The sequence below is a fragment of the Schistocerca americana genome, chromosome 3 (assembly GCF_021461395.2).
Source record: "Schistocerca americana isolate TAMUIC-IGC-003095 chromosome 3, iqSchAmer2.1, whole genome shotgun sequence".
NCBI classification, from domain to species: domain Eukaryota; kingdom Metazoa; phylum Arthropoda; class Insecta; order Orthoptera; family Acrididae; genus Schistocerca; species Schistocerca americana.
In genome coordinates, this window is record NC_060121.1 from 662,560,458 (window position 1) to 662,587,342 (window position 26,885).

General features: G+C 41.8%; 1 protein-coding gene and 1 pseudogene across 1 annotated transcript in view; both read right to left on the reverse strand.

Moving 5' to 3' along the window:
- Positions 1 to 10,996: 10,996 nt before the first annotated feature.
- Positions 10,997 to 26,885, reverse strand: part of LOC124606292 (trypsin-1-like) — a gene marked incomplete at its 5' end in the record, with an annotated part of 63,299 nt that continues 47,410 nt past the window's right edge. The window contains one exon of the mRNA XM_047138275.1: positions 10,997 to 11,368. Coding sequence (XP_046994231.1) covers positions 10,997 to 11,368 — 372 coding nt within the window. The remainder of the gene's footprint in view (positions 11,369 to 26,885) is intronic.
- LOC124607785 lies at positions 15,222 to 15,339 on the reverse strand (annotated as a pseudogene).

Sequence of the window (26,885 nt, forward strand, 5' to 3'; positions counted from 1 at the left end):
AAATTGATGGGAGGAAAAGATGTGTATATTTGTGACGTTATTTTTTTCAGCTGTGCCATGATTATGGCTTGATACGCTTTTTTATTCTATGTTGTTTCCTTTTTTTGAGAGATGTTATGAGTTAGTACTAGCTATGTAATTGTACTTGTGCATTACTTGTAAGGTTCTCAACAGTGTGTAACTTCACTAGTACAGTGATCTGGAAGCTAAGATAATGCTATGATGTACATCTCTGTCTTTATGTTTGCCTAATGTTGATTACTGTCTCAAAGGTGATACTGAAAACTTGCCTGTCAATTACACTGAATGAGTTCCACTCTCTATGAATGGTTTTGCATATTTTATGGAACCTGTGTTCATAATTTGAATAAGGATACGGCATTTTCACTTTTGAAACCTCAAAATTTGTTATTGCGGTGCCGACCATAAAATAACAGTTGTGATAAGAAATAGCAATGGTTAATCTATGACTGCAGACTTTCTCGGCTTCCTCCAGTGACATAATGTTCTCGTCTGGTTAGTCGATTCTCCTGAAAATAATGGGTACAAAACTAAATGAAATGTTGCGACAAGATGACGCCACCTCTCAGTTCATCACCTGAGAAATTTTTATTTTATTTATGACTGTCAGCTTTCTGCTTAGTGACAACTATGTCCTATGACATGACTATTTACGCTGCCTGAGAACAAGGTTGATCGTACGCATCTATGCCACAGAGACACCTATCCTTTTCCTTTCCAGCTCTAGCTGTGGATTTGAGGTAGGTAATTATATTTCCTGTAGATACGTACAACGTGTTCTGGGTAGATGAAATGTGGTTGTTATCATTTTTTTTTACAGGGTCCCCCAAAAGATTCTCCAGTATTTCTAAAGGTAACTCCAAACAAGATACTAAGAAAATTCTTTGAAATGTGAACAACAAATACTATGCCATTTTTCACTAGCTGCTTTCAAAAATTATGACCGGTAACTGATATCCTCAGTAGTTGAGACGTTGAAAAAAACCTCAGCAGAAGTTGTCCAAACGGTATTTTACGGACAATAAGACGCTACGGACTGTAAGATGTACCCTAATGTTTCAGCCATTTCATTTTTAAAAGGAGCGTTTTCACAATTTTATTTTTAGATTCCAAAGAGAGACATTAAAATTCTTGGAAGTCGTCATCTCACCTTCCTTCTTCTTCTTCTCCCTTTTTGCGTCATCGTCGTCCTTTGCGTATATAAGATGGTCTTCACTGCAACCTAGAGCTTTACGTATGCCGCACTTCTTGGAAGATTTAACAATAATGTCTTCTGTCACTGTAGACCACGACTGTTTCATCCACTGATACACTCGTTTGATTGCAGGTCGATTTAAAGCTCGTCTCGGCATGAATTCATGTTGGGTTTCATCCATCATCCACTTGTTCCACTCCTCTCTCATATGCGCATTAAGTGATCTATTTATCGAGACATCAAGAGGTAGCAGTTCGAAGTAAGTCCTCTAGGAATAGCCACAAAGTCGGTATTTCCCTGTCTTAATTGCTCTTTTACGGAATTTTTCAAATGACTACTAAATTGATCTAGGACAATAAGAGAAATATTCTTCAATAAAGCATCTTTCCTTCTCTCCCATCCTTTGTTAATCCACAATTGCACACCAGCCTCGTCCATCCGACCATTGTCATGTACGTGCGCCATAGACCGCAATGAGGCATCATGGGCTGGGCAGTGTTCTGGTTTTGTGGTAGCGGGGCGGGAGAGAGACAGTGATAGCAAGCTTGTGAATCAGACAACTCACGTTCGTCGCATCGGTGCACTTCCGCTGCCAGTTGAATCCAACGTTACCAGGTAGTGACAGGTTTCCCGCGGTGCCGAGTATATGGCCATTTTTTAGAGTAGCGGAAAACTGAAATCAAACGCTAGACGTTTTTATATTAATTTCGTGTATAAGACGCATCTGAATATTGGAGACAATTTTTCGAAGAAAAAAGTGCGTTTTATGGCCCGTAAAATACGGTAGTTTTTCGTGACATTTCCTGTGGAAATTTGAGGTGCGTGCATCTCAAGACCTCTGTGCAGGATTATCCTGTCACACAGTCCTAGGGCAGCTGCATGTTCAAGTGCTGAAAGCTTTGGAGACTGCAGAATGGACGCCCTAAAACTCGACTCATTTTCCGAAGCTGTTGCATTCCGAAGTCGGCCAGCAGATTTTCTTTTTAGAGGAGAACATGGTGCTCGAAAGTCTGATACCTGAACTCGAAGTGCTTTCCAATAGGAAGAGAATTATGTGCGCCAAATTCGAAGCGATGCAAAGTGCTCGCTGAGTAGTAATTACAGAACCACTACTATGAATTTACTGGTCCACAGGAAACTCATGATGTTTACCTAATCAAGCCATTGCGCCTGCTAGAAATGGAATATACACCGCTCTGGATCGATACCCCCCTCCATCTCTGTATCTCCACCAAAGCCCACACAGCGGCCTCTCCAAATACGGGAGGTCTCTTTGCCGGACCCTGTATAAGAACAAAATAGACTCTCCTAACCCGTTCAAACGCGAATATGGTTTACCCGGTGTTACGGGTCACTCCAATGTTCTGATGGCGGTCACAGTGTGGAGACTCGGTTTTGGGATGTTGTCTTTTTGTGTCTGTATATACAGCGTCAGGCAGTAAGTATAAAGTTTCCATTCGCTGCTATCGATAACTTTTGAGCATAATGCTTAACGCAGATCATTCATTTCGCGAGTTTTTATTTGCAGGCGAAATTTTTGTTTATCATGTCTTGGTAGTCAATCACGATTGTCACGTATGTGATGAAGAATTTATTTTATCAGAATTCAGAGTGGTTTGTGTCAAGAAATTGTTCTAATCCCTTCTTAACGTTATTCAAGGAGTATATATAGTCTGTTCGCAAGAAGACGAATGCATTCTGAACGGAGTGTGGAGAGCGGAAGAAGCAAGCTCTGCGCACCGACCCATAGCACGAGGCAGCGGAAGGGGGTTCAATCTGTTCATTTATTTTTGCTCCTCCGCGCTTAACGTTCAGCGATATTACTACTTATTTTCTACCTCCACTCCGTAATCTACTATTCCTTATCCTTCTCGGAGGAATGGGAAAAGTATCTGGCACTGTCCATAATGAGCCAGAAGTACCTTCGTCATTGATCAAGAGATGTGTTATTATAAGACGCAACACAGTCAGTTCGCAAAGTCTACTTACACAAGGTTCTGAGGTTGACCGCGGCCGGATACATAACATGAACGGACCGAAATTGATAGGCGACGCAGAACTAGGGTGCCCTCGTTCATCTCTTTGTGAATAGACTACACGCGAAATACACTCCTGGAAATTGAAATAAGAACACCGTGAATTCATTGTCCCAGGAAGGGGAAACTTTATTGACACATTCCTGCGGTCAGATACATCACATGATCACACTGACAGAACCACAGGCACATAGGCACAGGCAACAGAGCATGCACAATGTCGGCACTAGTACAGTGTATATCCACCTTTCGCAGCAATGCAGGCTGCTATTCTCCCATGGAGACGATCGTAGAGATGCTGGATGTAGTCCTGTGGAACGGCTTGCCATGCCATTTCCACCTGGCGCCTCAGTTGGACCAGCGTTCGTGCTGGACGTGCAGACCGCGTGCGACGACGCTTCATCCAGTCCCAAACATGCTCAATGGGGGACAGATCCGGAGATCTTGCTGGCCAGGGTAGTTGACTTACACCTTCTAGAGCACGTTGGGTGGCACGGGATACATGCGGACGTGCATTGTGCTGTTGGAACAGCAAGTTCCCTTGCCGGTCTAGGAATGGTAGAACGATGGGTTCGATGACGGTTTGGATGTACCGTGCACTATTCAGTGTCCCCTCGACGATCACCAGTGGTGTACGGCCAGTGTAGGAGATCGCTCCCCACACCATGATGCCGGGTGTTGGCCCTGTGTGCCTCGGTCGTATGCAGTCCTGATTGTGGCGCTCACCTGCACGGCGCCAAACACGCATACGACCATCATTGGCACCAAGGCAGAAGCGACTCTCATCGCTGAAGACGACACGTCTCCATTCGTCCCTCCATTCACGCCTGTCGCGACACCACTGGAGGCGGGCTGCACGATGTTGGGGCGTGAGCAGAAGACGGCCTAACGGTGTGCGGGACCGTAGCCCAGCTTCATGGAGACGGTTGCGAATGGTCCTCGCCGATACCCCAGGAGCAACAGTGTCCCTAATTTGCTGGGAAATGGCGGTGCGGTCCCCTACGGCACTGCGTAGGATCCTACGGTCTTGGCGTGCATCCGTGCGTCGCTGCGGTCCGGTCCCAGGTCGACGGGCACGTGCACCTTCCGCCGACCACTGGCGACAACATCGATGTACTGTGGAGACCTCACGCCCCACGTGTTGAGCAATTCGGCGGTACGTCCACCCGGCCTCCCGCATGCCCACTATACGCCCTCGCTCAAAGTCCGTCAACTGCACATACGGTTCACGTCCACGCTGTCGCGGCATGCTACCAGTGTTAAAGACTGCGATGGAGCTCCGTATGCCACGGCAAACTGGCTGACACTGACGGCGGCGGTGCACAAATGCTGCGCAGCTAGCGCCATTCGACGGCCAACACCGCGGTTCCTGGTGTGTCCGCTGTGCCGTCCGTGTGATCATTGCTTGTACAGCCCTCTCGCAGTGTCCGGAGCAAGTATGGTGGGTCTGACACACCGGTGTCAATGTGTTCTTTTTTCCATTTCCAGGAGTGTAGTTTTATGTGTTCATGCATGTGTCCACGTAATTGTTAGCGGCAACACTGTTTTAAAAATCTGTATCAGCCCATCTTTTGTTGATTAAAGCCTAGGACAGCTGCAAAAGTCAGCATGAGTTGTAAAGATCTGTCGAAAAATTATTCTACGTGTCTAGGGAAAAGTGTACTTCTCTCTATTTCTATATATAATTGCAAATAAATATCAATAACTGCACTTGAATTAAATGAACGACAATTAATCTTACTAAGTTTGCTGGCCAATTAGTTCAGTAGCGTGGATTAAATTTCGGGCACGCAGCCGCGCAATTAAAATTTATTCCACAGGTATTTCGGCCGCGCCCATCGTCACAGTGAGCCTTGCGACTCTCTGTGAGGGTGGTCGGACGACACGCGGCCTAAATGCCAGTGGAATAAATTTTATTTGCGAGGCTGCATGTCCGAAATTTAATGGACTATTCATTACGCCGCGAAAAGTTGATAAAGCGCAGAAGCGTATCGTGTTTCCCAGGTAGTTACTTCTCATGTTCAAATCAGAAATTATTAGAGCCAGTGGACAGTTAGCAAGCTACTGATTCCAATCTAAGGTAATAAAGTTTCACAGCACAGTTAAATAGATTATATCTGTGCAGTATTAGTTTCAATATACTATTATCACGTAGATTATTACACCAAAGCAGTAGCAACCATTACCAAGTTTTCGTGTGAACAAACAAAAGCTACCAAGTTATTGTTCACTGATGCTAGGTTACAATCTACATTACATTTAGAGTATTGCTGCAAAGTATTAACCATTACTAAGATTTCTTGCCAAAAAACAAAAGCTACAAGTTATCTTTTACAGATGCTAGGTCACGTTCCATATTACGTTTAGAGCACTGCATATAAACAAAATCTGCACGTTACGTTCGGAGTGATGCATTTACCACATTGCATTTTTGGAACGTTGCAGCACAGATAATTTCAGAGAAATTACAGGATGATTCCATTACTAACACACCACATTACATGTATGTCTTGGTATGCACACTACACAGCAATCACATTAGGACTATACACTTAAATTTTACACAATTACAACATGACACATGAACGTTAGACACCTAACGATTTAAAACATAACATAAACCTTAACGTACCTAAAAAAAATGTAAACACTTGCAAAAATGGTTGTTATAACTTTGAGTCTTGGGATTTAATTGACGGTTAACTCAACGCACTGCGATTAAACGCCTTCGAGCATGATATTCCTTCTACATACTGCAATTACTTTTCAGTATTACGTATGATTAATAATTAAATTCAACTACAATATACTAACCAATATGCAATGTTTTCAGAGATTTCCGTAGACGAAGATTAGTGTGCCTCAAGAACACTGAGATCATTGGCTAGAAACTTGTTATTAATTCAGCACGCACAACTTAGCTGCAAACGCCATCCATTCACATTTTTTGTAGCAAAAATGTTTTTGATCGGTTTGTTTCAACAGGTAACTTTTGGGAACATTGCTGTGTACAAAATGTGAACATCTCATTATACTTATTCTACTTGCAGCCAAAAGTCTGCAGTACAAGAAATGAATATGAATTATTAGCCTTTTCTAAGTCTGATGTTTGTAAGACAGGTGCTGACTATAAGTCTTCATTCGATCACAAATTATAGTTTTTCATAATCTCTGTCGTCGTTGGTGGTACTTGGTGGGCTGTCGTGAAGACTATGTTGTGATTTAAGAATTCAGCAACAACAACTGGCTAGTAAGAACTGATACGAATATAATGTTACTAGCTGAGTACCAGGCGCAGCCCTTGTATGTTTTTATTTCGATTTTCTGTGAGTCTCTCTCCTCCTCCTTCTCCATCTGCTCCCCTCACCTTCTCTCTCCATCACCAAGGTATCACCCCCACCGCTATAGCAGTCTCGTGATTCTTATCCCACAGTACATATTACCAGATAGTATGTAATATGTTTATCAACTTTGGTTGAAATCGAACCATGGGTTTAGGAGGGGCTTTTAACTCTCAGCTCTGGCAGAAAGCCGACGTATCACATGTAGTTCATATATCTTCGACATATTTCACATATATTTGTATACGTATTGCACAAGTATCCGTTGGGAATTTCACTATTCAGTTTCGTTTTCAGGCAGCTGAATTTCTACGACGACATATCTCTTTACCAAAGAGTTGTACAATGACATAATTTTGGAAATAAATTCAGTGGTATATTTGGAATGTCTGCAGTATGTGTTACAAAAAAACGTAATAAATTAAAACGTCATGCATGATGAGAAAGTTTTTCGATCATCTCAGTATTTATGTCGTCATACGTCCTGAACTACGCGTTAAGGAATGACGAAATTTTGCAGGTACATTTAGCGCTATACGTGGATATTGTATGCAAAATGTGTCATGAATACTGTTATAGTAGTGAAGAATTAATAAATTAAAACATCATGCCTTATGCGTCAATTTTACTGGATGAACAGGAAAATGTTCTCAGTGACAGACTTTTTCCTTTCATCATTTTCTGGGAATGGTTAGGGAGAAAAATATGTAAGGGTTTAAAATTATGCGAAAAGTTTGTTGCGTGTCACCAAGTCATCTCATTTAAAGATAATGGATGAATAAAATCTGGGTACTCCGCAACATGAGCTACACTCTTTTCACCCCCACGACAACCATTTGATACGTATGTAGTTCTTACTCCCACAGCGATTCTTTTCAGATATATGTATCAACTTTGGTTGAAATTGGTGCTGGCCAGTGTGGCCGAGCGGTTCTAGGCGCTTCAGTCTGGAACCGAGCGACCGCTACGGTCACAGGTTCGAATCCTGCCTCGGGCATAGATGTGTGTGATGTCCTTAGATTAGTTAGGTCTAAGTAGTTCTAAGTTCTAGGGGACTGATGAAATGAGTGGTTAACATTATCAGTTCTTTCTGCCTTATTCTTATTCTATCTTAAGATTTCCACGTCTCTTTTTAATCCTGATTCTAATACTGCATCCCCTATCAACTCCTGTTTCTTCTTCTGTCACGTCATTAGACGAGTATTCCCCTCATAGAGGCTTTCACGTTACTCTTTCTACTTACCCGCTCTCTGTTCTGCAATTAACAGTGGCATTTCCATTGCACTCTTAATGTTACCACCCTTGTTTATAATTTCACCGCAGGGTGTGTGCTGATTCGGTTCGCGATTTCGCCTGCTCTTCCTGTTTCTTTCATTTCTAGTGACCTGTATTTCTGTGTTCCTAAATCTCTCTAAACATTTTTGTACTTCCTTCTTTCATCAATCAACTGATGTACTTTTCTGTTATTCATGGTTTCTTCGGAGCTACCTTCTTTGTATCTATGTTTTTCTTTCCACCTTCTGTGATTGCCCTATTCAGAGATGTCCATTCCTCTTCAGCCGTACTGCTTACTGAGCTATTCCTTATCTCAGTATCTATAGCCACAGAATATTTCTACATTCCTTATTACTTCCGTATCCCACTTGTTTGCTCCTTGATTCTTCATGACTAGTCTCTTAAATTGCAGTCTACTCTTCATCACAACTAAATTGCGCTCTGAGTCTGTTTGTGCTCCTGGGTACGCCTTACAATCCAGTATCTGGTTTCGGAATCTCTGTCTGACGATGATGTAATCTAACTGAAATCTTGTCATATCACCCGCCCTATCCAAGTATACATACTCCTCCTGTGATCCCTAAACTGAGCATTCGCTATGACCAGCTGATGTTTATTGCCGAATTCAATTAGTCTTTCTCCTCCCTCATTCCTACAACCAAGTCCATATTCTGTTGTTACCCTTTCTTTACTCCTTTCCCTGTTACTGTATTCCAGTCACTCATGGCTATTAGGTTTTCATCTCCCTTTAGGTACTGAATTACTCATTCAACATCCTCATATACTTGCTCTATCCATTCATCTTCAGCTTGCGACCTGGGCGTCTATACATAAACTGTCCTTGTCGGTGTTGGTTTGCTGTCGATTCTGAGCTGTTCACAGTAACTCTCTCTCTACCCTAACCTCGTACTCGTAACGAATCTTACTCATGTTATACCGCTTTCTCCTACTGTTTATATTACCCCATACTCGTCTAACCAAGAATCGTTGCTCTACTTCAGTTCACTGCCCCCACTGTGTCTAGACTGAACCTTAGCATTTCCCTTTTTAGATGTTCTTTCTTCCCTACAACTTTCAGACTTCTGACATTCCACGACCCGACTCTTAGAACGTTGTTCGCTCGTTGGTTATTGAATATTTTTCTCATGGTCAGCTCCCCACTTTGCTGTCCCATCGCAGAGCTCTAAATGGGATCGAGCCCGGAATCTTTTGCCAATGGAGAGATATCATGACACTTCTTTCTGTTACAGGCCACATGTTCATATGTCTTTAACGCAGTTGTTTCCATCACCTCTTGCGTCCTAACGCCTTTGTTTATTGTTGATTCTTCCACCTTTTGGAGCAGATTCCCACCCCAAGGGCTAGGGAGTGGTCTTTGACAAGGGCTGAATGAGGGTGACTTTTTTTATTCGAACCCAGGTCGAGACTGTTTTGATTAATGATGAAAGACGATAAAACATAGTAGATCACTTTTCCAATATTTATCAAATTTTGCTAGGTCGTTAATCAAATAATGGGTATTAAATAATTAAACTTTCAGTCCTTTCAGAACTGTGTCCATCACCCAGATCATGTTTAAGTGCAGTTCCCACACTCACGATCACACAGTTATACTCGTTGTAGCGTGGAGGCAAGCAACTTCCGAATGTCATCTTGATGAATGTCTTGCCTTGCCTGAGAAAGACGTTGTGCCATTCATGAAGATTTCTGACTGGATGTTGATATGAATGTATATGTCCTCCACTCACATCTCAAGCATGATTCATGGGTGGCTGATCAAGAAGCTGGGCAGGCTGTACATTCTTCACAGTGACTGTGGTGTGAACTGAATTGTGGGATTTCCCATTATCCTTCTGGAATATGCCATTTAATCTTCTGTTCAGGAATGGTTTATCATTCTTACCACGTACTGGTGAGATTTCAGCCCACCTTCAGATCTGCGAAATCAGCCTTATACTCATGTACAATAGCACCTAAAGCAGGAGATACTATATATATATATATATATATAGTAAATCAAATATATATAACAAATAGTATATGTGTAGGCGAGACTGCCTTGATAACTTCAGTGACAATGCACAACAAGATCCGTGCCTCTTGTGGGATTACAGTACTTTCTGTGTGCAAGTAGTGAATGGACTATGGAATTTACAAGTGTGTTAGAAATTGAGAATTTGGACTCGACAAGACGTGTGTCCAAATGAGTGAGGTAATTAAAGGAACCACGCATGTTAAGTGGCAGATGTGGAGTCAGTTCCCAGTCCAGCACAAATTTTACAGTGTCACTGTCGAATTGTTTTCATGCCCGATCATGGCAAGTGCCAGTCTTTTCTCGAAAAGAACCTATGACTATTATCTTACAAGTATCTAGTAATCATCCTGTAAAAAATAAATCAAATCCCACATAACGATAACGTCATCGTATATACTTCTAGAGATGGAAAGATCGCAACTAGAGTTTCAGATTAAGTTGAACAAACACACTGTAGTTAGATTTTTCGTTTTATTCAAAAATAAATAAATGCTTACATTTATGATCTAAAAACCATTTCTACAAATTTATAGACAAATATTTTAATCGTTAGGGCAGGACAGCACTACACAATATACATGCAGAGATTTCATCGAATTGTTGTCCACTGAAATATATGGGAACAAATATCAGTAGTTCTGTTTAAAGTTCATTATTCGACTTGTGCAAGTCTTTAAAAGTGTTTAAAAACTCTGTTCTACATTTTTCAGTGTATGTGTGAGGGCTCTAAAGAGTATATAGTAACCCACATTTCGTGAAGACATTTTTGATGTAGGAAGTTTGATGTAAATCCGTCGCAAACCATAATTTTTTTAAATTTTGTTTCTGCGACCAGTGTTGATGTGTAAGTGATTACTTTTCTGTGTTCTACTTATGCTGTACTCCATACGGTAAGCTATACACCAGAAACAGAAGATTAAATATTAGCCAGATGACGACTTTCACGTCAAAATGAGTCGTAGAGTAATAAATAAAAAAGTAGCAGCTTGCTGAGGTTTTTCATCCAAATGTCTACGGAAAAATATGTGCAGCATTAGTTAAAGATTTTACAGGTACAGTGTGTGCTGCAGACAGAACAGAGGGTCGAGAAAGGTCAAGCGGCGCCTATGTGCTCAGTGATCCAGGGCCGCAGGGCGGCGACGTTGGAGAAGACGCCCGGCAGGCCGGGCCGCGCGCAGCCGAGGCCCCAGGACACGATGCCGACGAGAAGGCGGCGCTGCACCAGCGGGCCGCCGCTGTCGCCATGGCAGGCGTCCCGGCCGCCCTCGGGGAAGCCGGCGCACAGCATGCGCTGCGTGATGCCGCCCAGGAAGGCGTACGCCTCGCCGCAGCGCCGCGGGTCCAGCACGGGCTCGGTGAGCGCCTGCAGCTGGGTGGCCGGCGGCCCGTGCTCCGACAGCCTGCCCCAGCCGGTCACCGTCACCAGCGACCCCACGGCTGGCTCCTTTAATGGCAGTCCCGCTGCCTGCAAGTGCGAAACACGAACAAATATTGTATTTTCTCACTGTGAGAGAACTGAAGGGCCATCTGTTTTAATTGTAAAAAATCATTCAAGAGCGAAGAACGAATAAAATATCTCTTTATTGAAGACAACCGGTTTCGACAATCGTTGCCATCATCTTCAGGTCTTAAAATCTTGAGTTGTAAAACATGTTAGTTTTACGCTGAGCCTCAAGCACATGATGCCAGTTGAATAAAATTTGCATATTATAAAAGCTTTATCATCGCTAAATTTTTTAAAAACATAAAGCACCATATACGAGTACATATTGCTCAAAAATTCTTGTTGCATCATTCAAGCGTGGAATAAAAAACACATCTTTTTACGTATCTGGACATATTCTAAACTGTGCGAGTCCACTTTCAATTGCGTAGAAGGTACCTTTCCATTTAAAGTGGATTCGCAATGTTTAGAATATGTCCCACATATGTAAACAGATGTGCTACTGTGTGCCTTGTTCGTACGATTTAACAAGATTTTGTGAGCAATAGGTATGTAGACATGGCCTTTTTGCATAAGGTTCTTTATGTTCTTAAATATTTTAGAGATGAGAAACCTTTTATACTGTCCTGATTGTTCTCCATTTGACATATTGCGCGTCAGTCCAGACTAAAATGAATATGTTTTATAACATAAGGTTAAAAGACCTGAAGTTGACAGCAAAGTCTGTTGAAACAGGTTGCCCTCAATAAAGAATTATTTTATGTGATATTGGCTGCTGAATATTTGTTTACAAACAAATCACAGAAAACACCAGACGTCATACAATAATTAACCTAAATGTTGCATATTGCGGAAACTTTAATATTGAACTTTTTGATCCATAAGTATGTTATGATATCAACACATTGGTTAGGTTTTAATGTAATTCTAGCGGAAACAGTTTATGTTTCTGCCTTGAGGGGCAGTTCATTGTGTCTGTTGCAACCGTGTCACCTGTAAACATTGCAGTAGATTTCTTACGCTTCAGAACGTTTCAGACAACAGTAACGTATGATCAAGGGCTTCCTGCAGTCATTCAAACGAAAGAGGGAATGAGACAGATGGACTTGTCACTCTGAGTCAAAATGATATCTCCAGAATCTGGAACAAGTTCCTAGCGATAGGAATAGTTGATTATGGTCTCAGTAGTGGTCGCGGAAATAAACGAGTGCGCAGGACTGATATCTGAATATAAAAACAAGCAGAAATCCTCAACACAGTGCTACATGTTTATAGTGGTAGTTCCAAACAGCTGTAGGGCTGTAGGGGTGTAGGTGTCAACACAAACGATACGAAATAGGCTCCACAAGGAGCAATTACTTGCCAGAAGACATCTGAAGATTCCGCCTCTAAATTGGGTTCAGAGAGGGTCTGGTATCATATGGGCATGGCACCACTCTTTGCAGACTAAGAAGCACTGCAACACAACCTTCGTTTCTGATGAGACCCTTATCAGTCTCCACACTTATATGAACGTGTGGAGGCAACGTTTACACCCTAACTGTATCGCAGACCACCACCCTTCTCAAGACGGTTCAGTTATGTTTTGGGGTGGAATAATGATGACTGCAGGACATATCTTATGCCAGTACATGGGTGGTTATCTGGTGTGAAGTATGAGGATGACATTCTTGCATGCCATGTAACTCTTTTTTGTGAGGGTTTGGAGTGGGAGTAAAACAGATGGACGACAATGCACGCCTTCATCGTCACACTCTAGTGAACACGTTCCTATTGGAGCATAAATCAGTAAGACGGAATGACTGCAATTTTCTCCAGATCTCAGCTGCATAGAGAACGCGTGGGACGTGCGAAAACCAGCGGTCTGCAATCGCCCTGTCCAACCAGAGACCTCACAGGACATCTCAGAGGCCGCTGTTGAGGAACAGGACAATACCCCGCAGGCTTATTTGGACGGTTTGACAAGTAGTGGGCCTAGCCGCCTTCAAAAGTGTCCCCAGTTACATGGAGCTCAGTTGCTTCATAAACAGTGTGTTATACAGTATGAAAGTGAGAAGAAACTGTATGGTCTATAGTGGAGTTTTCTGTAAGGTTTTCTTCTCGTTATTTTTTTGTTTGTGTTATCAAATTGAAATATGTTTACCTTCTTTATTGTTCCTGATCACTGTCTCTAACACAACAAAAACAGTTTTCAAATGTTCAAAATGTGTGTCAAATCTTATGGGACTTAACTGCTAAGGTCATCAGTCCCTACGTTTACACACTACTTAACCTGAATTATCCTAAGGACAAACACACACACCTATGCCCGAGGGAGGAGTCGAACGTCCGCTGGGATCAGCCGCACAGTCCATGAATCAGTTTTCAATATAAAGAAAGTTTGTGATACGAAGTTCTTTATCAATTTATTTGTGTGTATGTACACTGGATTAATAGTTTCGACAGGACTCAGCTAACATCTTTAGATCTTCAAGGTAAACAAAACCACAGAAAATATTTACATTGTAGTAACTGCAGTCGTAAAATAACGATTTTACATAAGTTCCTTTGGCATACACACAGAGTACACGCTATGAAATCATACTGTGCGATATACTGCATAATTGTTTTCGTACCATCCAAATGGACAGTGAACTTGAAATAAAACAAAACTACATTTACAGAAATTATTGTGGTACACATATCCCTTCTGTTACTGGTACAGCCTGACTGGTATCTGGCAGTAGTGAGGCAGAGCTGAAGCTGGAAAAGTCAGAATTGTTGACAGATTTATTGAAGATGGTGTCAGTAGATACGGCAACATTGCAATGATTACATTAGCAGATGACATCATGGGTTTTTCCACAATGCAGTATCTGTCCCCTCCCCATCTATCTCCACTCACATTTTCTAACTAGGAATTGGAGGGAAACGTTCAGTCTGTGCTGAACTGTTAGTGTGGAAGGATCTCTTTATATCATCATTTTTGGCATGTGCAGGTGTTATCCTGTTTGAAGAATTTTCTTCAGTTCACAATACCACTTGAAATTGGAGGGGGGTGGGGGGAAATCACAAGAATGTAAGTAGTACCCTGTTGTGTCCAACAACAACTATGTGCCCTAAGTACACTGCTACAGATCATCAGTTTAAGTCAGTTACATAAAACTCATTTGAGCAGCTGCAGAGATCCATCACATATTGCAAAAACAGTACAGCTATAAATCTTATGTACAGATCATATAACGATACGATACGATAAATATCGAGAAAATCAGTATGCCAAAACAGCTAAATACCTTCCCTAAACTCAACCTACAAATCATAAAAAATCATAAACGTCTATATCCACAGCTACAGATCCAAACATATAGCAAATATTGTGAATCACAGTATACCAGCACTCCTAAACATCACAGATAATAAACATGCACCTTACATATCGAAAATGTATTCTAGATATCACAAACGGATATCCACCGGCACCTTCTAAGAGAGAGGCAAGCACATGAGCGTCGAAGGTGCGTGAGAGTAAGCGTAGTTTGAGGCTTACACGCTGCCAGCGCCCTGCCTCAGCATGTCCATTAACATCGGTGTCCAAAAGCCTAATGCATGTGCAGGGGTCACTAGAGACCTAACTACTGCTACTACTACTACTACCACTACTAAATTAAACTCCGTCCGAACAGGCCTCGAAAGACGCTAACGGTACCGACCGGCCACCGTGTCATCCTCAGCCTATAGGCGTCACTGGATGCGGATATGGAGGGGCATGTGGTCAGCAGGTATGTGGTCAGCACATCATTTTCCCGGCCTTGTCAATTTTAGTGACCAGAGCAGCTACTTCTCAATGAAGTAGCTCCTCAGTTTGCCTCACAAGGGCCGAGTGCACCCCACTTGCCAACAGCACTTGGCAGACCGAACAGTCACCCACCCAAGTGTCAGCCGAGCTCGACAGCGCTTAACTTCGGTGATCTGACGGGAACCGGTGTTATCACTGCAGCATGGCCGTTGGCTCACCAGAGAGCAAATGATTAAATGTAGAACCTCAAGCTGCCTCGCCTAGAAGTACTGTATCGCTGGCCCTGACTGCGTGCTTGGGCACAGAGGCCACCAAATTAAAACCACATGGCAGCTGGGGGAACTACTGCATTAGACACCACGTGACAACACACGCCAGAGCGCTCTAGCGGTGGCCAGCTGTATCTCAACGAACCCCCTCACCAGCTGGAGGTTGCAAGAAACCTGTTGCCCTTCGTGGAGACGTGTGCACGCTGACGTTTGATCCCACATCCTGCAGTGGTCCCCATTGTTGATCTGGATAACCACTTATTGTAAAGCCCATTGCAATTGCACAAGTGGTTCACAGTGCTCTCGGGGCACCGGTGGGACAAGATACCATGTGTGGGGCAGGTGCTTTTGAGGCTGAGCTTCCTGTCTTCAAGCAAAGACCACCAGCAAATCGTTAAGCATGGAAACGTTGTGTCTGTCGGCGACCTCGCAATGGCAGCGTTTCCTGTCATCACGCACATGTTTCAGAAACATTACTCAGTTTGTCCAGACTTGTAAAAGCCATCCTGTTCTTTCCTGGAGGAGGGGCAAGCGCCTGGCCTCTTAAATGTCACCGACATCCACATTTCACTGTCAACGAGCAATATGTTTCCCATCTTCCCACCAGCAAATCGTTAAACATATTGCCTCCCTAAAGATGTGCATTAGAGACACATCGGGTAACGCTAATGCTGTAGTGTACAGGAAGATGTCGAAGTTGATTGGCTGTAGGATACAAGATGACTTAGACAAAATTTCTAGTTGGAATAATGAATGGCGCAGAAGAGTAGCAACAACCAATCTGTAACCTTCATATCCAGTATTAGTAACCTCCTGCTTACTATAGTCACCACATTCCAATATCTGGGCGTAATGTTGCAAAAGATATGAAATTAAATGAGCATCAAAGGACTGGGACTTGGGTTTATTGGAAGAATTTTGAAAAAGTGAGGTTTATCTATAAAGGAGACTGCGACCTATTCTTGAGTATAGCCTGAGCCTTAGGGGATCAGTATCAGGTTGGATTAAAGGAAGACAGCGTACCAGTTCCAAAATGGACTGTTAGATTTGTTACTTGTAGGTTCGATCACAGACGAGAATTATCAGATGCTTTGGAACTTAAATGGGAAGGCGACATTCTTTTAGAGGATCACTCTTGAGAAAATTTAGAGAACCAGCATTTAAAGTTTGCTGCTGAATGACGCTGCGGCACCAACGTACTTTTCGGGTCAGGATCACAAAGATAAGAGACGAGAAATTAGATCTCATATCGAAGTATACAGTTAGCTTTTATTCTCCATCGCTCTACTGGCAAGTGGAAATGACTTGTAGTAGTACAGGATACCCTCTGCCATACACTGTTCGGTTGCTTGTAGACTATGTATGTAGATGTAGATGTAAGTTAAGTCTACCTATTAAGATGTCAGTCCACCGATTAGCAGACACACAAAACTCACGGAAGAAGGTTGTCTCTTATTTCTTAGAAAAAACAAAAGACGGAACTCCAGTTGATGATTGTCTCTTGGTAAAATACTTTTTTTGCCCCTAATTTTTTCATTGCAGTCACTTCGCGAGACGATGCGGGAGGGAGTAACATAGTTCCTCATAACACTTAGATGGAACTCACCTCTCTGCCTCCCTTTTGTCAGAGTATCTCTAGCCCTCTTACATTCTCAAAATTCTTCCAGGTTCCGATATGGCAGTTGTATCTTCCTGAGTTACAAATAAGTGATGCCTATAGCTAATTGTACCCTGCTAATTCTATCAAAATCCCATCACGTTGTGACAGCAGTGTTCCGTTAGTCAAAAGACTGGCTAGTCCTCAATCATCCATCGCTGGCTGTGTAGAGAGCTACCACAACGAGGAAAACAGTACACCAACGTACAGGTAGAAGTTCACCATCACGCGGGTTGCTACGTCCAGATATTTTTTCGATTGGTACTCGTTCTGGTGAATTTTAGTCAGTGGCGTCATAGAACTGTAGCAGGTCTCTTCGAATATCTTAGATTCAATAGCTACATTTAGCCATACTGTTCTCCAACTCCCACCAGTCCTCAAGCCTATGCAAACCTCTATAGCTAACCGGTGCCGGTGCTACAACCGTGCTATAGACAGAGCTTACTTCTAAATACCCATTCCGCAAACAACTGCAGCGTGTCGAATATTCTGTAGCAGTATTTCTTCGTTCCTTTTCCACTCACATATGTAATTGTCGAGCAGAAAGTGATTGTCTGCATGCCTCTGTACGTACTGTAATGTCATCTATTATCACTACGCCACATATAGTTAAAAAAAAGTGGCCAATGAAACCTTACTGATTCATCTGTAGTATGAAGAAAATCTGATTTATCTGCAGTCAATGACATCGAATGATTGTTCATAAACGTGCCTCTGTATGTGCGCTAGTCCCATTTATCGTATTGCAATGATCGCTACGATAGAACTACGACATCGTGGTTGTGTCAGAGTCTCCGCTAACAGCATAGTAATTCGTGAGAAGTACATCACAAGTATTTCAACTGCGATGTACCTCCATACTACGATTCTAACAGTTTGACAGAGGTTCCAACATGCACACTATCCTTTGCATCATTTACATTGGCGCAACTACCTCGCACCTACAGAGGCATACTGCAAGAGTAGGGAATGATTCGGGGTATAATCACAGCATTGTTCATCCCCACCCCCCTCCCCCACGTGTTATCCGATAGTGGACCGACGACGGTACCGCATTGCACCTAGAGCGGTGGATAGTGCGCATTTGTGTAGTTGTACTTTATTTATTTAGAAGCAGGTCCAGGAATTCCAAGCTTATCTGACTATCGTACATCGATAGCCAATCAACCAACACGTGCAAGTCAGACCAAATCAATGCCGATGTCTCCTCCAGCAACAGCAATCATCTTAGAGGTATACTTGAAAAAGAGACAGCATTGTTCGTATATTTTTTACTATTGCAAAATCGATTTTCTGTCACTGAGTGACCATCTTCAGTGCTATATTGTATAACTTAAATTGGGATGCACTGTTGTCACTAAACTTACGGCAATCACATAGATTGCCGTAAGTTTAGTGACAACAGTGCATCCCAATTTAAGTTATACAATATAGCACTGAAGATGGTCACTCAGTGACAGAAAATCGATTTTGCAATAGTAAAAAATATACGAACAATGCTGTCTCTTTTTCAAGTATACCTGTTACCTGGTCGTAGTGCACAAGACAACATGGAGTCGCCAATTAATCATCTTAGAGCCTTTTACATCCCGATCGTCCGAATTTTATCGCCACAGTCTCTAGGTGAAATGCTGACAGAATTTGCGGCCGTTCTCCTTCTACATTGCCACTTCTTTGTGTGTCGATTACACCCTCTTAATAATCCATGCAAATGATTTTGAGCCTGACATTCTTCTGCTCTAGCGCACCGACCTATCAGTTATTAGTCTTTGCGTTACTTCACTTAAGATTCCAGCAGATGAATAATAATCCGAATATGTATTCTACTTCAGCTCGCCCCAGATGCTTACTACTACTCATTTTACTGCAGTTAGCGCTTCCACTCAGTGTACGGGATTTCTAGTCCAGTTATCGTCTAATAGATTCAGTTGAATTCTGGTCAACTACCAACTCCATCACTTGTCTTCCCACCTGCTTGGAGACAACTCTGTCTCATGCGAACATTCAACATGTAAAACAATTACGCCGCAAATGGCTCTATAGGTGGGGGTATATCGCACCATTGTTATCGATTATCCGATCCCAATGTCAATAGTGGAAATTGATAATGTATAATAAGGTACGAAGGGGTTACTCGGTCAAATAGAGTGGCAGACGCTTTGTAGAAAACTGACATATATATCAAGTGGTAGTTGGCGGCACGACACCATCTTCTGTAGGAACAAAAAAAAAGTTCAAATGTGTGTGAAATCTTTTGGGACTTAACTTCTAAGGTCATCAGTCCCTAAGCTTACACACTACTTAAACTAAATTATCCTAAGGACAAACACACACACCAATGCCCGAGGGAGGACTCGAACCTCCGCCGGGACCAGCCGCACAGTCCATGACTGCAGCGTCTGAGACCGCTCGACTAATTCCGCGCGGCTCTGTATGAACATTAGATAGAGATGTGCTGTTCGTGATTTCGGTCACTCAACCGTTCTAGTGTCAACAGAAGTTCATTGCAGGATGGTACGCCCACTCCAGCAGGTTTTGCATGCAATAACTGTCGAATTTAAAGCAAACAAGAAACAGTTACTTGCGAAATACTGTCACATAGTTTCCAAACGTTAGTCAGTGTTATATAAGTACGGTGATATTGTGTGTGCTACTCCATCCCCGTAGTTGGAGCTTAACACAGGTTTCTTTTAGCGGAGGAAAATATAGAATTATCTCCCAAACGTTACGTAGTCGCACACATTCACTCTGACAAAAAATATCTAGCGGTTTATCCTAATCCATAACCTAATAGTCATCTATATAAGACCATTACAATAGAACATTCTGATGTTTCATTTCAATGTCAACCAGCTTTGCTTATGATGAACTTTTTCATTTCACACTACATACATACCAATTTCTCCTAATATACACCATGCTCCTGACTATGGCATATATTACAATGCCTGTAGACTGTACAGAGTTCTCCCTACTGCAGTACTGACATATGACATCGTGCTTCCATCCAGCATATATATCACACGTTAAGAAACCAAGCACCTTCGACCACCAATTCCGATTATATCTGTTATATAATGCTTTACACGAAAGTAATACTACGCTTGGTCGTAGGCAGAACTCAGATTTTCTTTTACTCTCTGCAATACACCCTAATAAAGAAACTAGTCACCTCAAGCTTTGTGGTGTGTTCATGTCACAAAGCTCTTGATACCAGATCATATGGAAATCTATAGCACATATCTTAACAATATGGAAATCTATAGTACATATCTTAACAATAGTAGTCTTCTGCAGAAGCAGATGGTGGTTCTTAGTTCGACGGAAGAATGTATACGTTGACGAACCGGTGGTATTTTGTCAGTTCCATGCTTTGACACTAAAAAAAAATCACGATTCTGCAATACAAGTCAGAAGGTGAAAAAATCACAGCGGAATCATAGCTATTATATTAAGAGTAAATGGCTCTGAGCACCATGGGATTTAACAGCTATGGTCATCAGTCCCCTAGAACTTAGAACTACTTAAACCTAACTAACCTAAGGACAGCACACAACACCCAGCCATCACGAGGCAGAGAAAATCCCTGACCCCGCCGGGAATCGAACCCGGGAACCCGTGTGTGGGAAGCGAGAACGCTACCGCACGACCACGAGATGCGGGCTAATTAAGAGTACAAATAAGTGTACCGATGTCGGGAAAAACAAAAAAAGAACGTATTTTAACACAATGGTTATTCTTCACAATGTGAATTATCAGAGTATAAGAAGTACATACCAAAATGACAGTATCTGTTGCAACGTCGTTGCGTTCGTCGAAAATGTTCTTACTGTAGCTGACACACAGCAAACGAGGAAAGGGTAGGTCTATATTTAATGTGGGCAGCAATTCGTCACACGGAAAGAATATTATTTCCATTCCTTGGTGAAAGAAGATTTTTACACAGGCGAGCATTGTCAGAAGCTCTCACAGTCACGTGACGTTCGGTGGTGTTTACAGAAGATTTTTTGTAGGTTTAATATTGGCTGCAACCTTTATAGTAATTTTTGCAACTTTTTTCTGACATATTATCCAGCACAAGCTCTTCTAAAATCACACACCGTATTCAACTCAATAGTTACCATTTCATCACAGTGTTTCAAACTGTTTTCCACAATGGAAACAAATGGTTTCACCTCCATCACCAGTATAAAAGAATACAGTTTCACCTGGTTTATCAGGACGATGCTTAAGAGAGCAAGACCAAACTTTGACAGGTGTCAGCCTCACATCAGATGTTCTACATTTTCAGTGAGCTAATCTAATCTCCTCCACAGCACAAATTGAATTGTATAATGATGCTAATTGAGGAGATGAATGTGGGAGTATCTTCATTCCGCACGGGTTACGAGTATCGTAGAAAACAAACAGACCCACATATATCTCACCAACACCCTCAGACATTCACCATGTTAGAGAGTGACCTGCTTTCAACGCTCCCCTTATATATAGTTTACTCTAAGGCTCCAAGATGCCTACACTTCCGCTCATGTGGTCAGGAATTCACTTCTGGCCAAAACTCTGATTCTGGCTGTGAATGGTCGGATGGAGTGGCCATGCGGTTCTAGGCGCTACACTCTGGAGCCGAGCGAACGCTACGGTCGCAGGTTCGAATCCTGCCTCGGGTATAGGTGTGTGTGATGTCCTTAGGTTAGATAGGTTTAATTAGTTCTAAGTTCTAGGCGACTGATGACCTCGCATAGTGCTCAGAGCCATTTGAACCATTTTTGGCTGTGAATGTGGTGCAACAGTGAACACCTATGGTAATTGCCCTGTTTTGCTGTATGTGTCTGTATCGGTTTCCCTCGGGGTCTCCAGAGCCTACCACGGCCCTATTGCTAATGAATCCACATCCCGACACCACCCCAGACATATTGCGTGTGTCTTCACCTGTGTACCCTATCCTGGCCGTATCGTGTGGAACCCTAAGCCAGCTGTAATGTCTGGTGGGTTCGCCTTCGAACCCTATCCCGGATCCAACGATGGTGGCTGTACCTTACAAGATGTATCCTGGTCCTGCCCCTGACATACTTGTTCCATGAGGGTCTCCTGCAAGAGACTTACATACATACGTATGAAAAATAGTGCAATTTTCGAGGTTTTTATGCTTGTGTTATATTCACAAGCAAATTTAGAACACATGGCTATAAGTTACGTTATGATAACGTGAACAGAAGTGTCAGAATCTTGAATCTTTAAATTAAGCTATATGTAAAGGTCTCTCTTTAATGTAGGGGATGTCTGACGGTGTTGGGTGTTGGGGAGTAATATCAGTGGGTCGAACTGTTTATTTTGTACAATTTTGTACCTTGTGGAGAATGGAGACAATACCACATTCATCTCCTAAATCAGCATCGTTATGCAGTTCAATGTATGATTTGCGAGAGATTAGGTTAGGTCACCCTAAATTCAGAACGTACGATGTGAGCCTGGCATCTTTCAAAGGCTGGTCTTTAGCTAAGTGAAGCTGAATTCCCTTAAGCCACTTTGGAATTGAAACCGTGTGTTTCCATTGTGTTAGAGGACCAAAATATTGAAATGAAAGAATAACCGATGGGTTGAACATACTGTATGGTTTTGTGGGCAATATTTGTCAGAAGAGAGGAGGAAAATTACAGAAAAGGCTGCAGCTAATATTAAACCCCCATCAAACCTAATGGAAGCAGTATCAAAACAAAATGTGATTTTGAGAGCTCCTGACAAAGTTCACTTGAGAAAAATGTGATCCAGTTAGAGGTGTGAGTACTATTCTTTTCCTGCAGAGAAATTGCTGCTTCCATGATATGTGGATATACTCTCTCCTCGTGTGCTGTGTTTCAGTGGTCTGTTCTAGCTACAACGAGAGCATTTATCACGAAGACAACTATAGTGTTATAGATACTATTGTTTTATATTATACTTTTATTCTTTCTTAATGCATATTGTGAAAAATGAAGAATTATCGTTAAAATGCATTCTTTTATTACTTTTTTCTACATAAATCACACTTAGGTTTTCTCTTATTCGGATAGATATGATAACACTATGTTCTTAACACCTCCTTAGCTCCATTGAAACATTGTGACTCTTTAGTACTAAGCAATGGGATTGATATATAATAGCATCGGTTTGTGGAATACAGTCTTCCGTGGGGTTAGGAAACATCATTTTCTCCGTCAGCATAGTACTATTGTTAAGATTTGTGCAACAGAGTTCCATATGATCCAGTAACAAGTGCTTTATGACATGTACACGCCACTAAGCTAGCACCAACTAGATTCTGTAATGGGGTGTATAGCAGGAAGAAAAACGAAATCTGAGTGCTGCCAATGGCCACGCATCTTATCAGTTTAGTATAAATCATTTCACAGTGGACGTAATCGGAATTGCTTGTTGAAGGTGTTTGGTTTCTTAATGGATGCTGTTTATGTTGGATGGAAGGTTGGTGCCATATATCAATACTTTAATTGGGAGAAGACTGTGAACTCTACAGTCATTGTAATATATGCCATTGTCATGAGCATGGTGTATATTAGGAGAAATTGGTATCTGTGGAATGGGAAATGAAGAATCCATCTAAAGCAGAAATGGTTGACTTTGAAATGGCCATCAGCCAATACTATTGCAATTGCTTTCTACAGATGACTACTACTTTCTGGATTAGGTACAACTTAGATTTTTTTTATCAGAGTGGATACATGCGACTACATAATGTTTAGGAGGAACTTTTACATCTTCCTTCGCTAAAAAGAACTTGTCTTAAGTTCTAACTATAGAGGTGGATTGTTCGAGTTTGATCCTATCTAAATGCTAGTGGTATAAAAACACATTACTAAAATCAGAATGAGAAGTATGTGGCGTGGAAGACAGTACTTTTAGTGGAACATTTGCTAATGATGAAAGAAAGTACCCCACACAGAATCACTGTACTTATACAGTACTGACTGTCTTTTGGAAACTGTAGACAATATTTCGCAAAGAATTGTTTTCAATTCCTCATTTTTTCCATGCACAACGTGCTACAGTAGGTATACCTCTTTTCAGTGCACTTTCATTGATATTACAACGACTGAGTGACCTAAATCACTAACAGCACATCTCAATGCTCTCACTACATTAAGCAATAAAATACCACAGATCTACACCCCGCTTCAGCGCTACACATCCCGTCTCTTGCAGAACATGTGGATTAAGTGCTCTTTGATGCTATAGAAATGCATCTTGTGGTGACCCTCGAGCTGTAAATTTTAGCGTAGAAACACGAAGTACAATGTGCGTTAACGCAGTAACACTGCTGCTGTCGAACACTATAATGCCAAGACAGAAGGTGTCGTACTGCCGTTAACTACCGCTCAATGTATACGTCAGTGTGCCACACTTTTTCTTCCCTCTGTCTGAAAGAGCTCCACCTTCGTACTTCACTATAGATAATTTTGAGGTAATTGTCAGCTGCTATCCCGACATCAACAAGCATTGACCCATTTGTGGTTGAGTGACACACACTTCTGAAGAGTAACATCGATTCGACAGCTCAGAACTACATAGTCTCTGTCTACCAATGCTGTGAGCTTACAGCCCACATCTGTCCATGTTATGCGACTGACCCACGAAGCAAAAGCAACATGTGGATGCTGCTAGGATGAATAGGTTGTCACATTTCATTCGAATATGTGACGAAGAAAAAAAAAAATCCCAGTGAAAGGCGACGTATTTTTCCCAGAAACATATGAAAGTATAGAGACAATAGTTTTCACCAGACCATCGTGTGATCTTGGGGTCGAAGGGTAATGGAGAATACTGGTGCGATGTACCCTCCACCATGCAATATACAGACACTTGTGGCGTATTTGTTTTAGATGTAGGATATTCGCAGTTGATGAAGTTGTGTGCAGCCAGGTGGGAGGAACTGGTACTTCATCCGAAGGTAACGGAATTTGTTGCACGTTAATAGAACTGAGAATCCCGTGCACTGCCAGAGGAAGCGTTAACTACAGCAAAATACGGAGCGGTAAGCATCTGGGGCGAGCTGAAGTAGAATGCATATGTCGGGCTCATATCCATTTGCTGGAATATAAAGGGAAGTAACCCAAACACTAGAAAGAAGAATGTGTCAGGCTCAAATTCATCTGCAAGGATTTCTAAGACATTATAATCGACACACTAAGAAGTGGCACTCGTAAGTCTCAGCTAGATACAATTGACATTTATCGAAAGTTGGAAGATTCGTTAGAATTCGTTACCAAAGAGACAATCCGGCAACGGAAGTTACGTCTTTTGTTTTCCCGATATATAAGAGAGACAAACTTCTTCCGTGAGTTTTGTGTTTCCATAAATCGATTGATTGCCATCGTAATAGGTGGACTTCACTTACATCCACATCTGTACCACCATATGGTGCATGGTGGATGGTGCAGTGTACCAGTAGTAGTCATATCCTTTCCCGTTCCACTCGCAAATAAAGAGATAGAAAATCTACTGTCTACATGCTTTCGTATGAGCTCTAGTTACTTGTGTCTTATCTTCGTTGTCCTTACACGAAAACTATGTTGGTGCAGTAGGGACGTTCAGAAGTCACCTGCAGACGTTGGTTTTCTAAATTTCCTCAATATAGTTTTCGGAAAGAACGTCGCCTTCCCATTTGAGTCCTGAAGGAACTTATTACCACTTTTGTGCTGTTCGAACCTGCCAGTAAAAAATCTAGCAGTCCGCCTTTGAACTGCATCGGTGTCCTTCTTTAATCCAACCTGGTAAGGAACCCCATCACTCGAGGAGTACTCAAGACCTCTATGCAGTCTCTTTAATAGATGAACCAAACTTTCTCAAAACGCTCCCAATAAACAGAAGTCGACCATTTACCTCTCCTGCCACAACCCTCATATCGCTTAGCAGCTTTACTCCGAGGTATTTATATGTGGTAACCAGTGTAGCCAACAGTTAAAGAGAGTTCCCCAAAGTGCAAAAACCACCAGAAAACCACTAACAAAAATACCCCTGCTCTCATAATCGCTAAAATTTCCACCAAATTTTTTAAAATTATTATGAAAGAAAATAATAAGTATATTATTAATTAGTTTCCTTTATTAGCAAGTAACAAAATATTCACAATCATTAAATGAACATACAATAAATAAATCATCAATTAAAGGTCAGGAACATACAAAAAGTTCTATGAGAACAGCTGATTATTTAAATGAATTCGTCTGCTTCACATAAATCATTTTTGTCTGCACTATCATCGTCGTCGGTTTCAGACTGATACTATACTTTGGTAGCGATTTGTTTTACAACGTTTATTGGAATATCATATTCGTTGCAGCATTTTCCTTCCAACCTCAAACCACAGAGTATTGTTAATATGGCAGTTAAAATATTTAACTTCGTTCTATTCCTCTGCTTGTTTTTTTTTTTTTTATTACACTCGTACTGTTAAATAGTCTCTCAACATCGGCACTGGAATGAGGCAGTATAAGGAGAGTAATCGCAAAAGTAGCTAATTCCTCAAATCTGGATTCCCCCTGAGATCTTTGAAATGCAGTACTTGATTCCAAAATTTATTTTGTCTTTGGACTTGTCTTAGTTCAGCAAATGAATTTGTTGCCACTGATCATCCACTCTTGCTATAGATTATAAAATTTTGTGGAACTGAGCCATTATATCAATTATATTTTGTTTGTTGTGATTAAGTGGTTGTTCAGCACTTACTCTGGAAATTTTTTCATCAACATCGATTTTTTTGTAACTTTTTTTTTATCTCTTCTCTCAGACTTACTACAAAATCGACTACGCAACATTTCTTCGTCTTCTCGTGGTAATCCT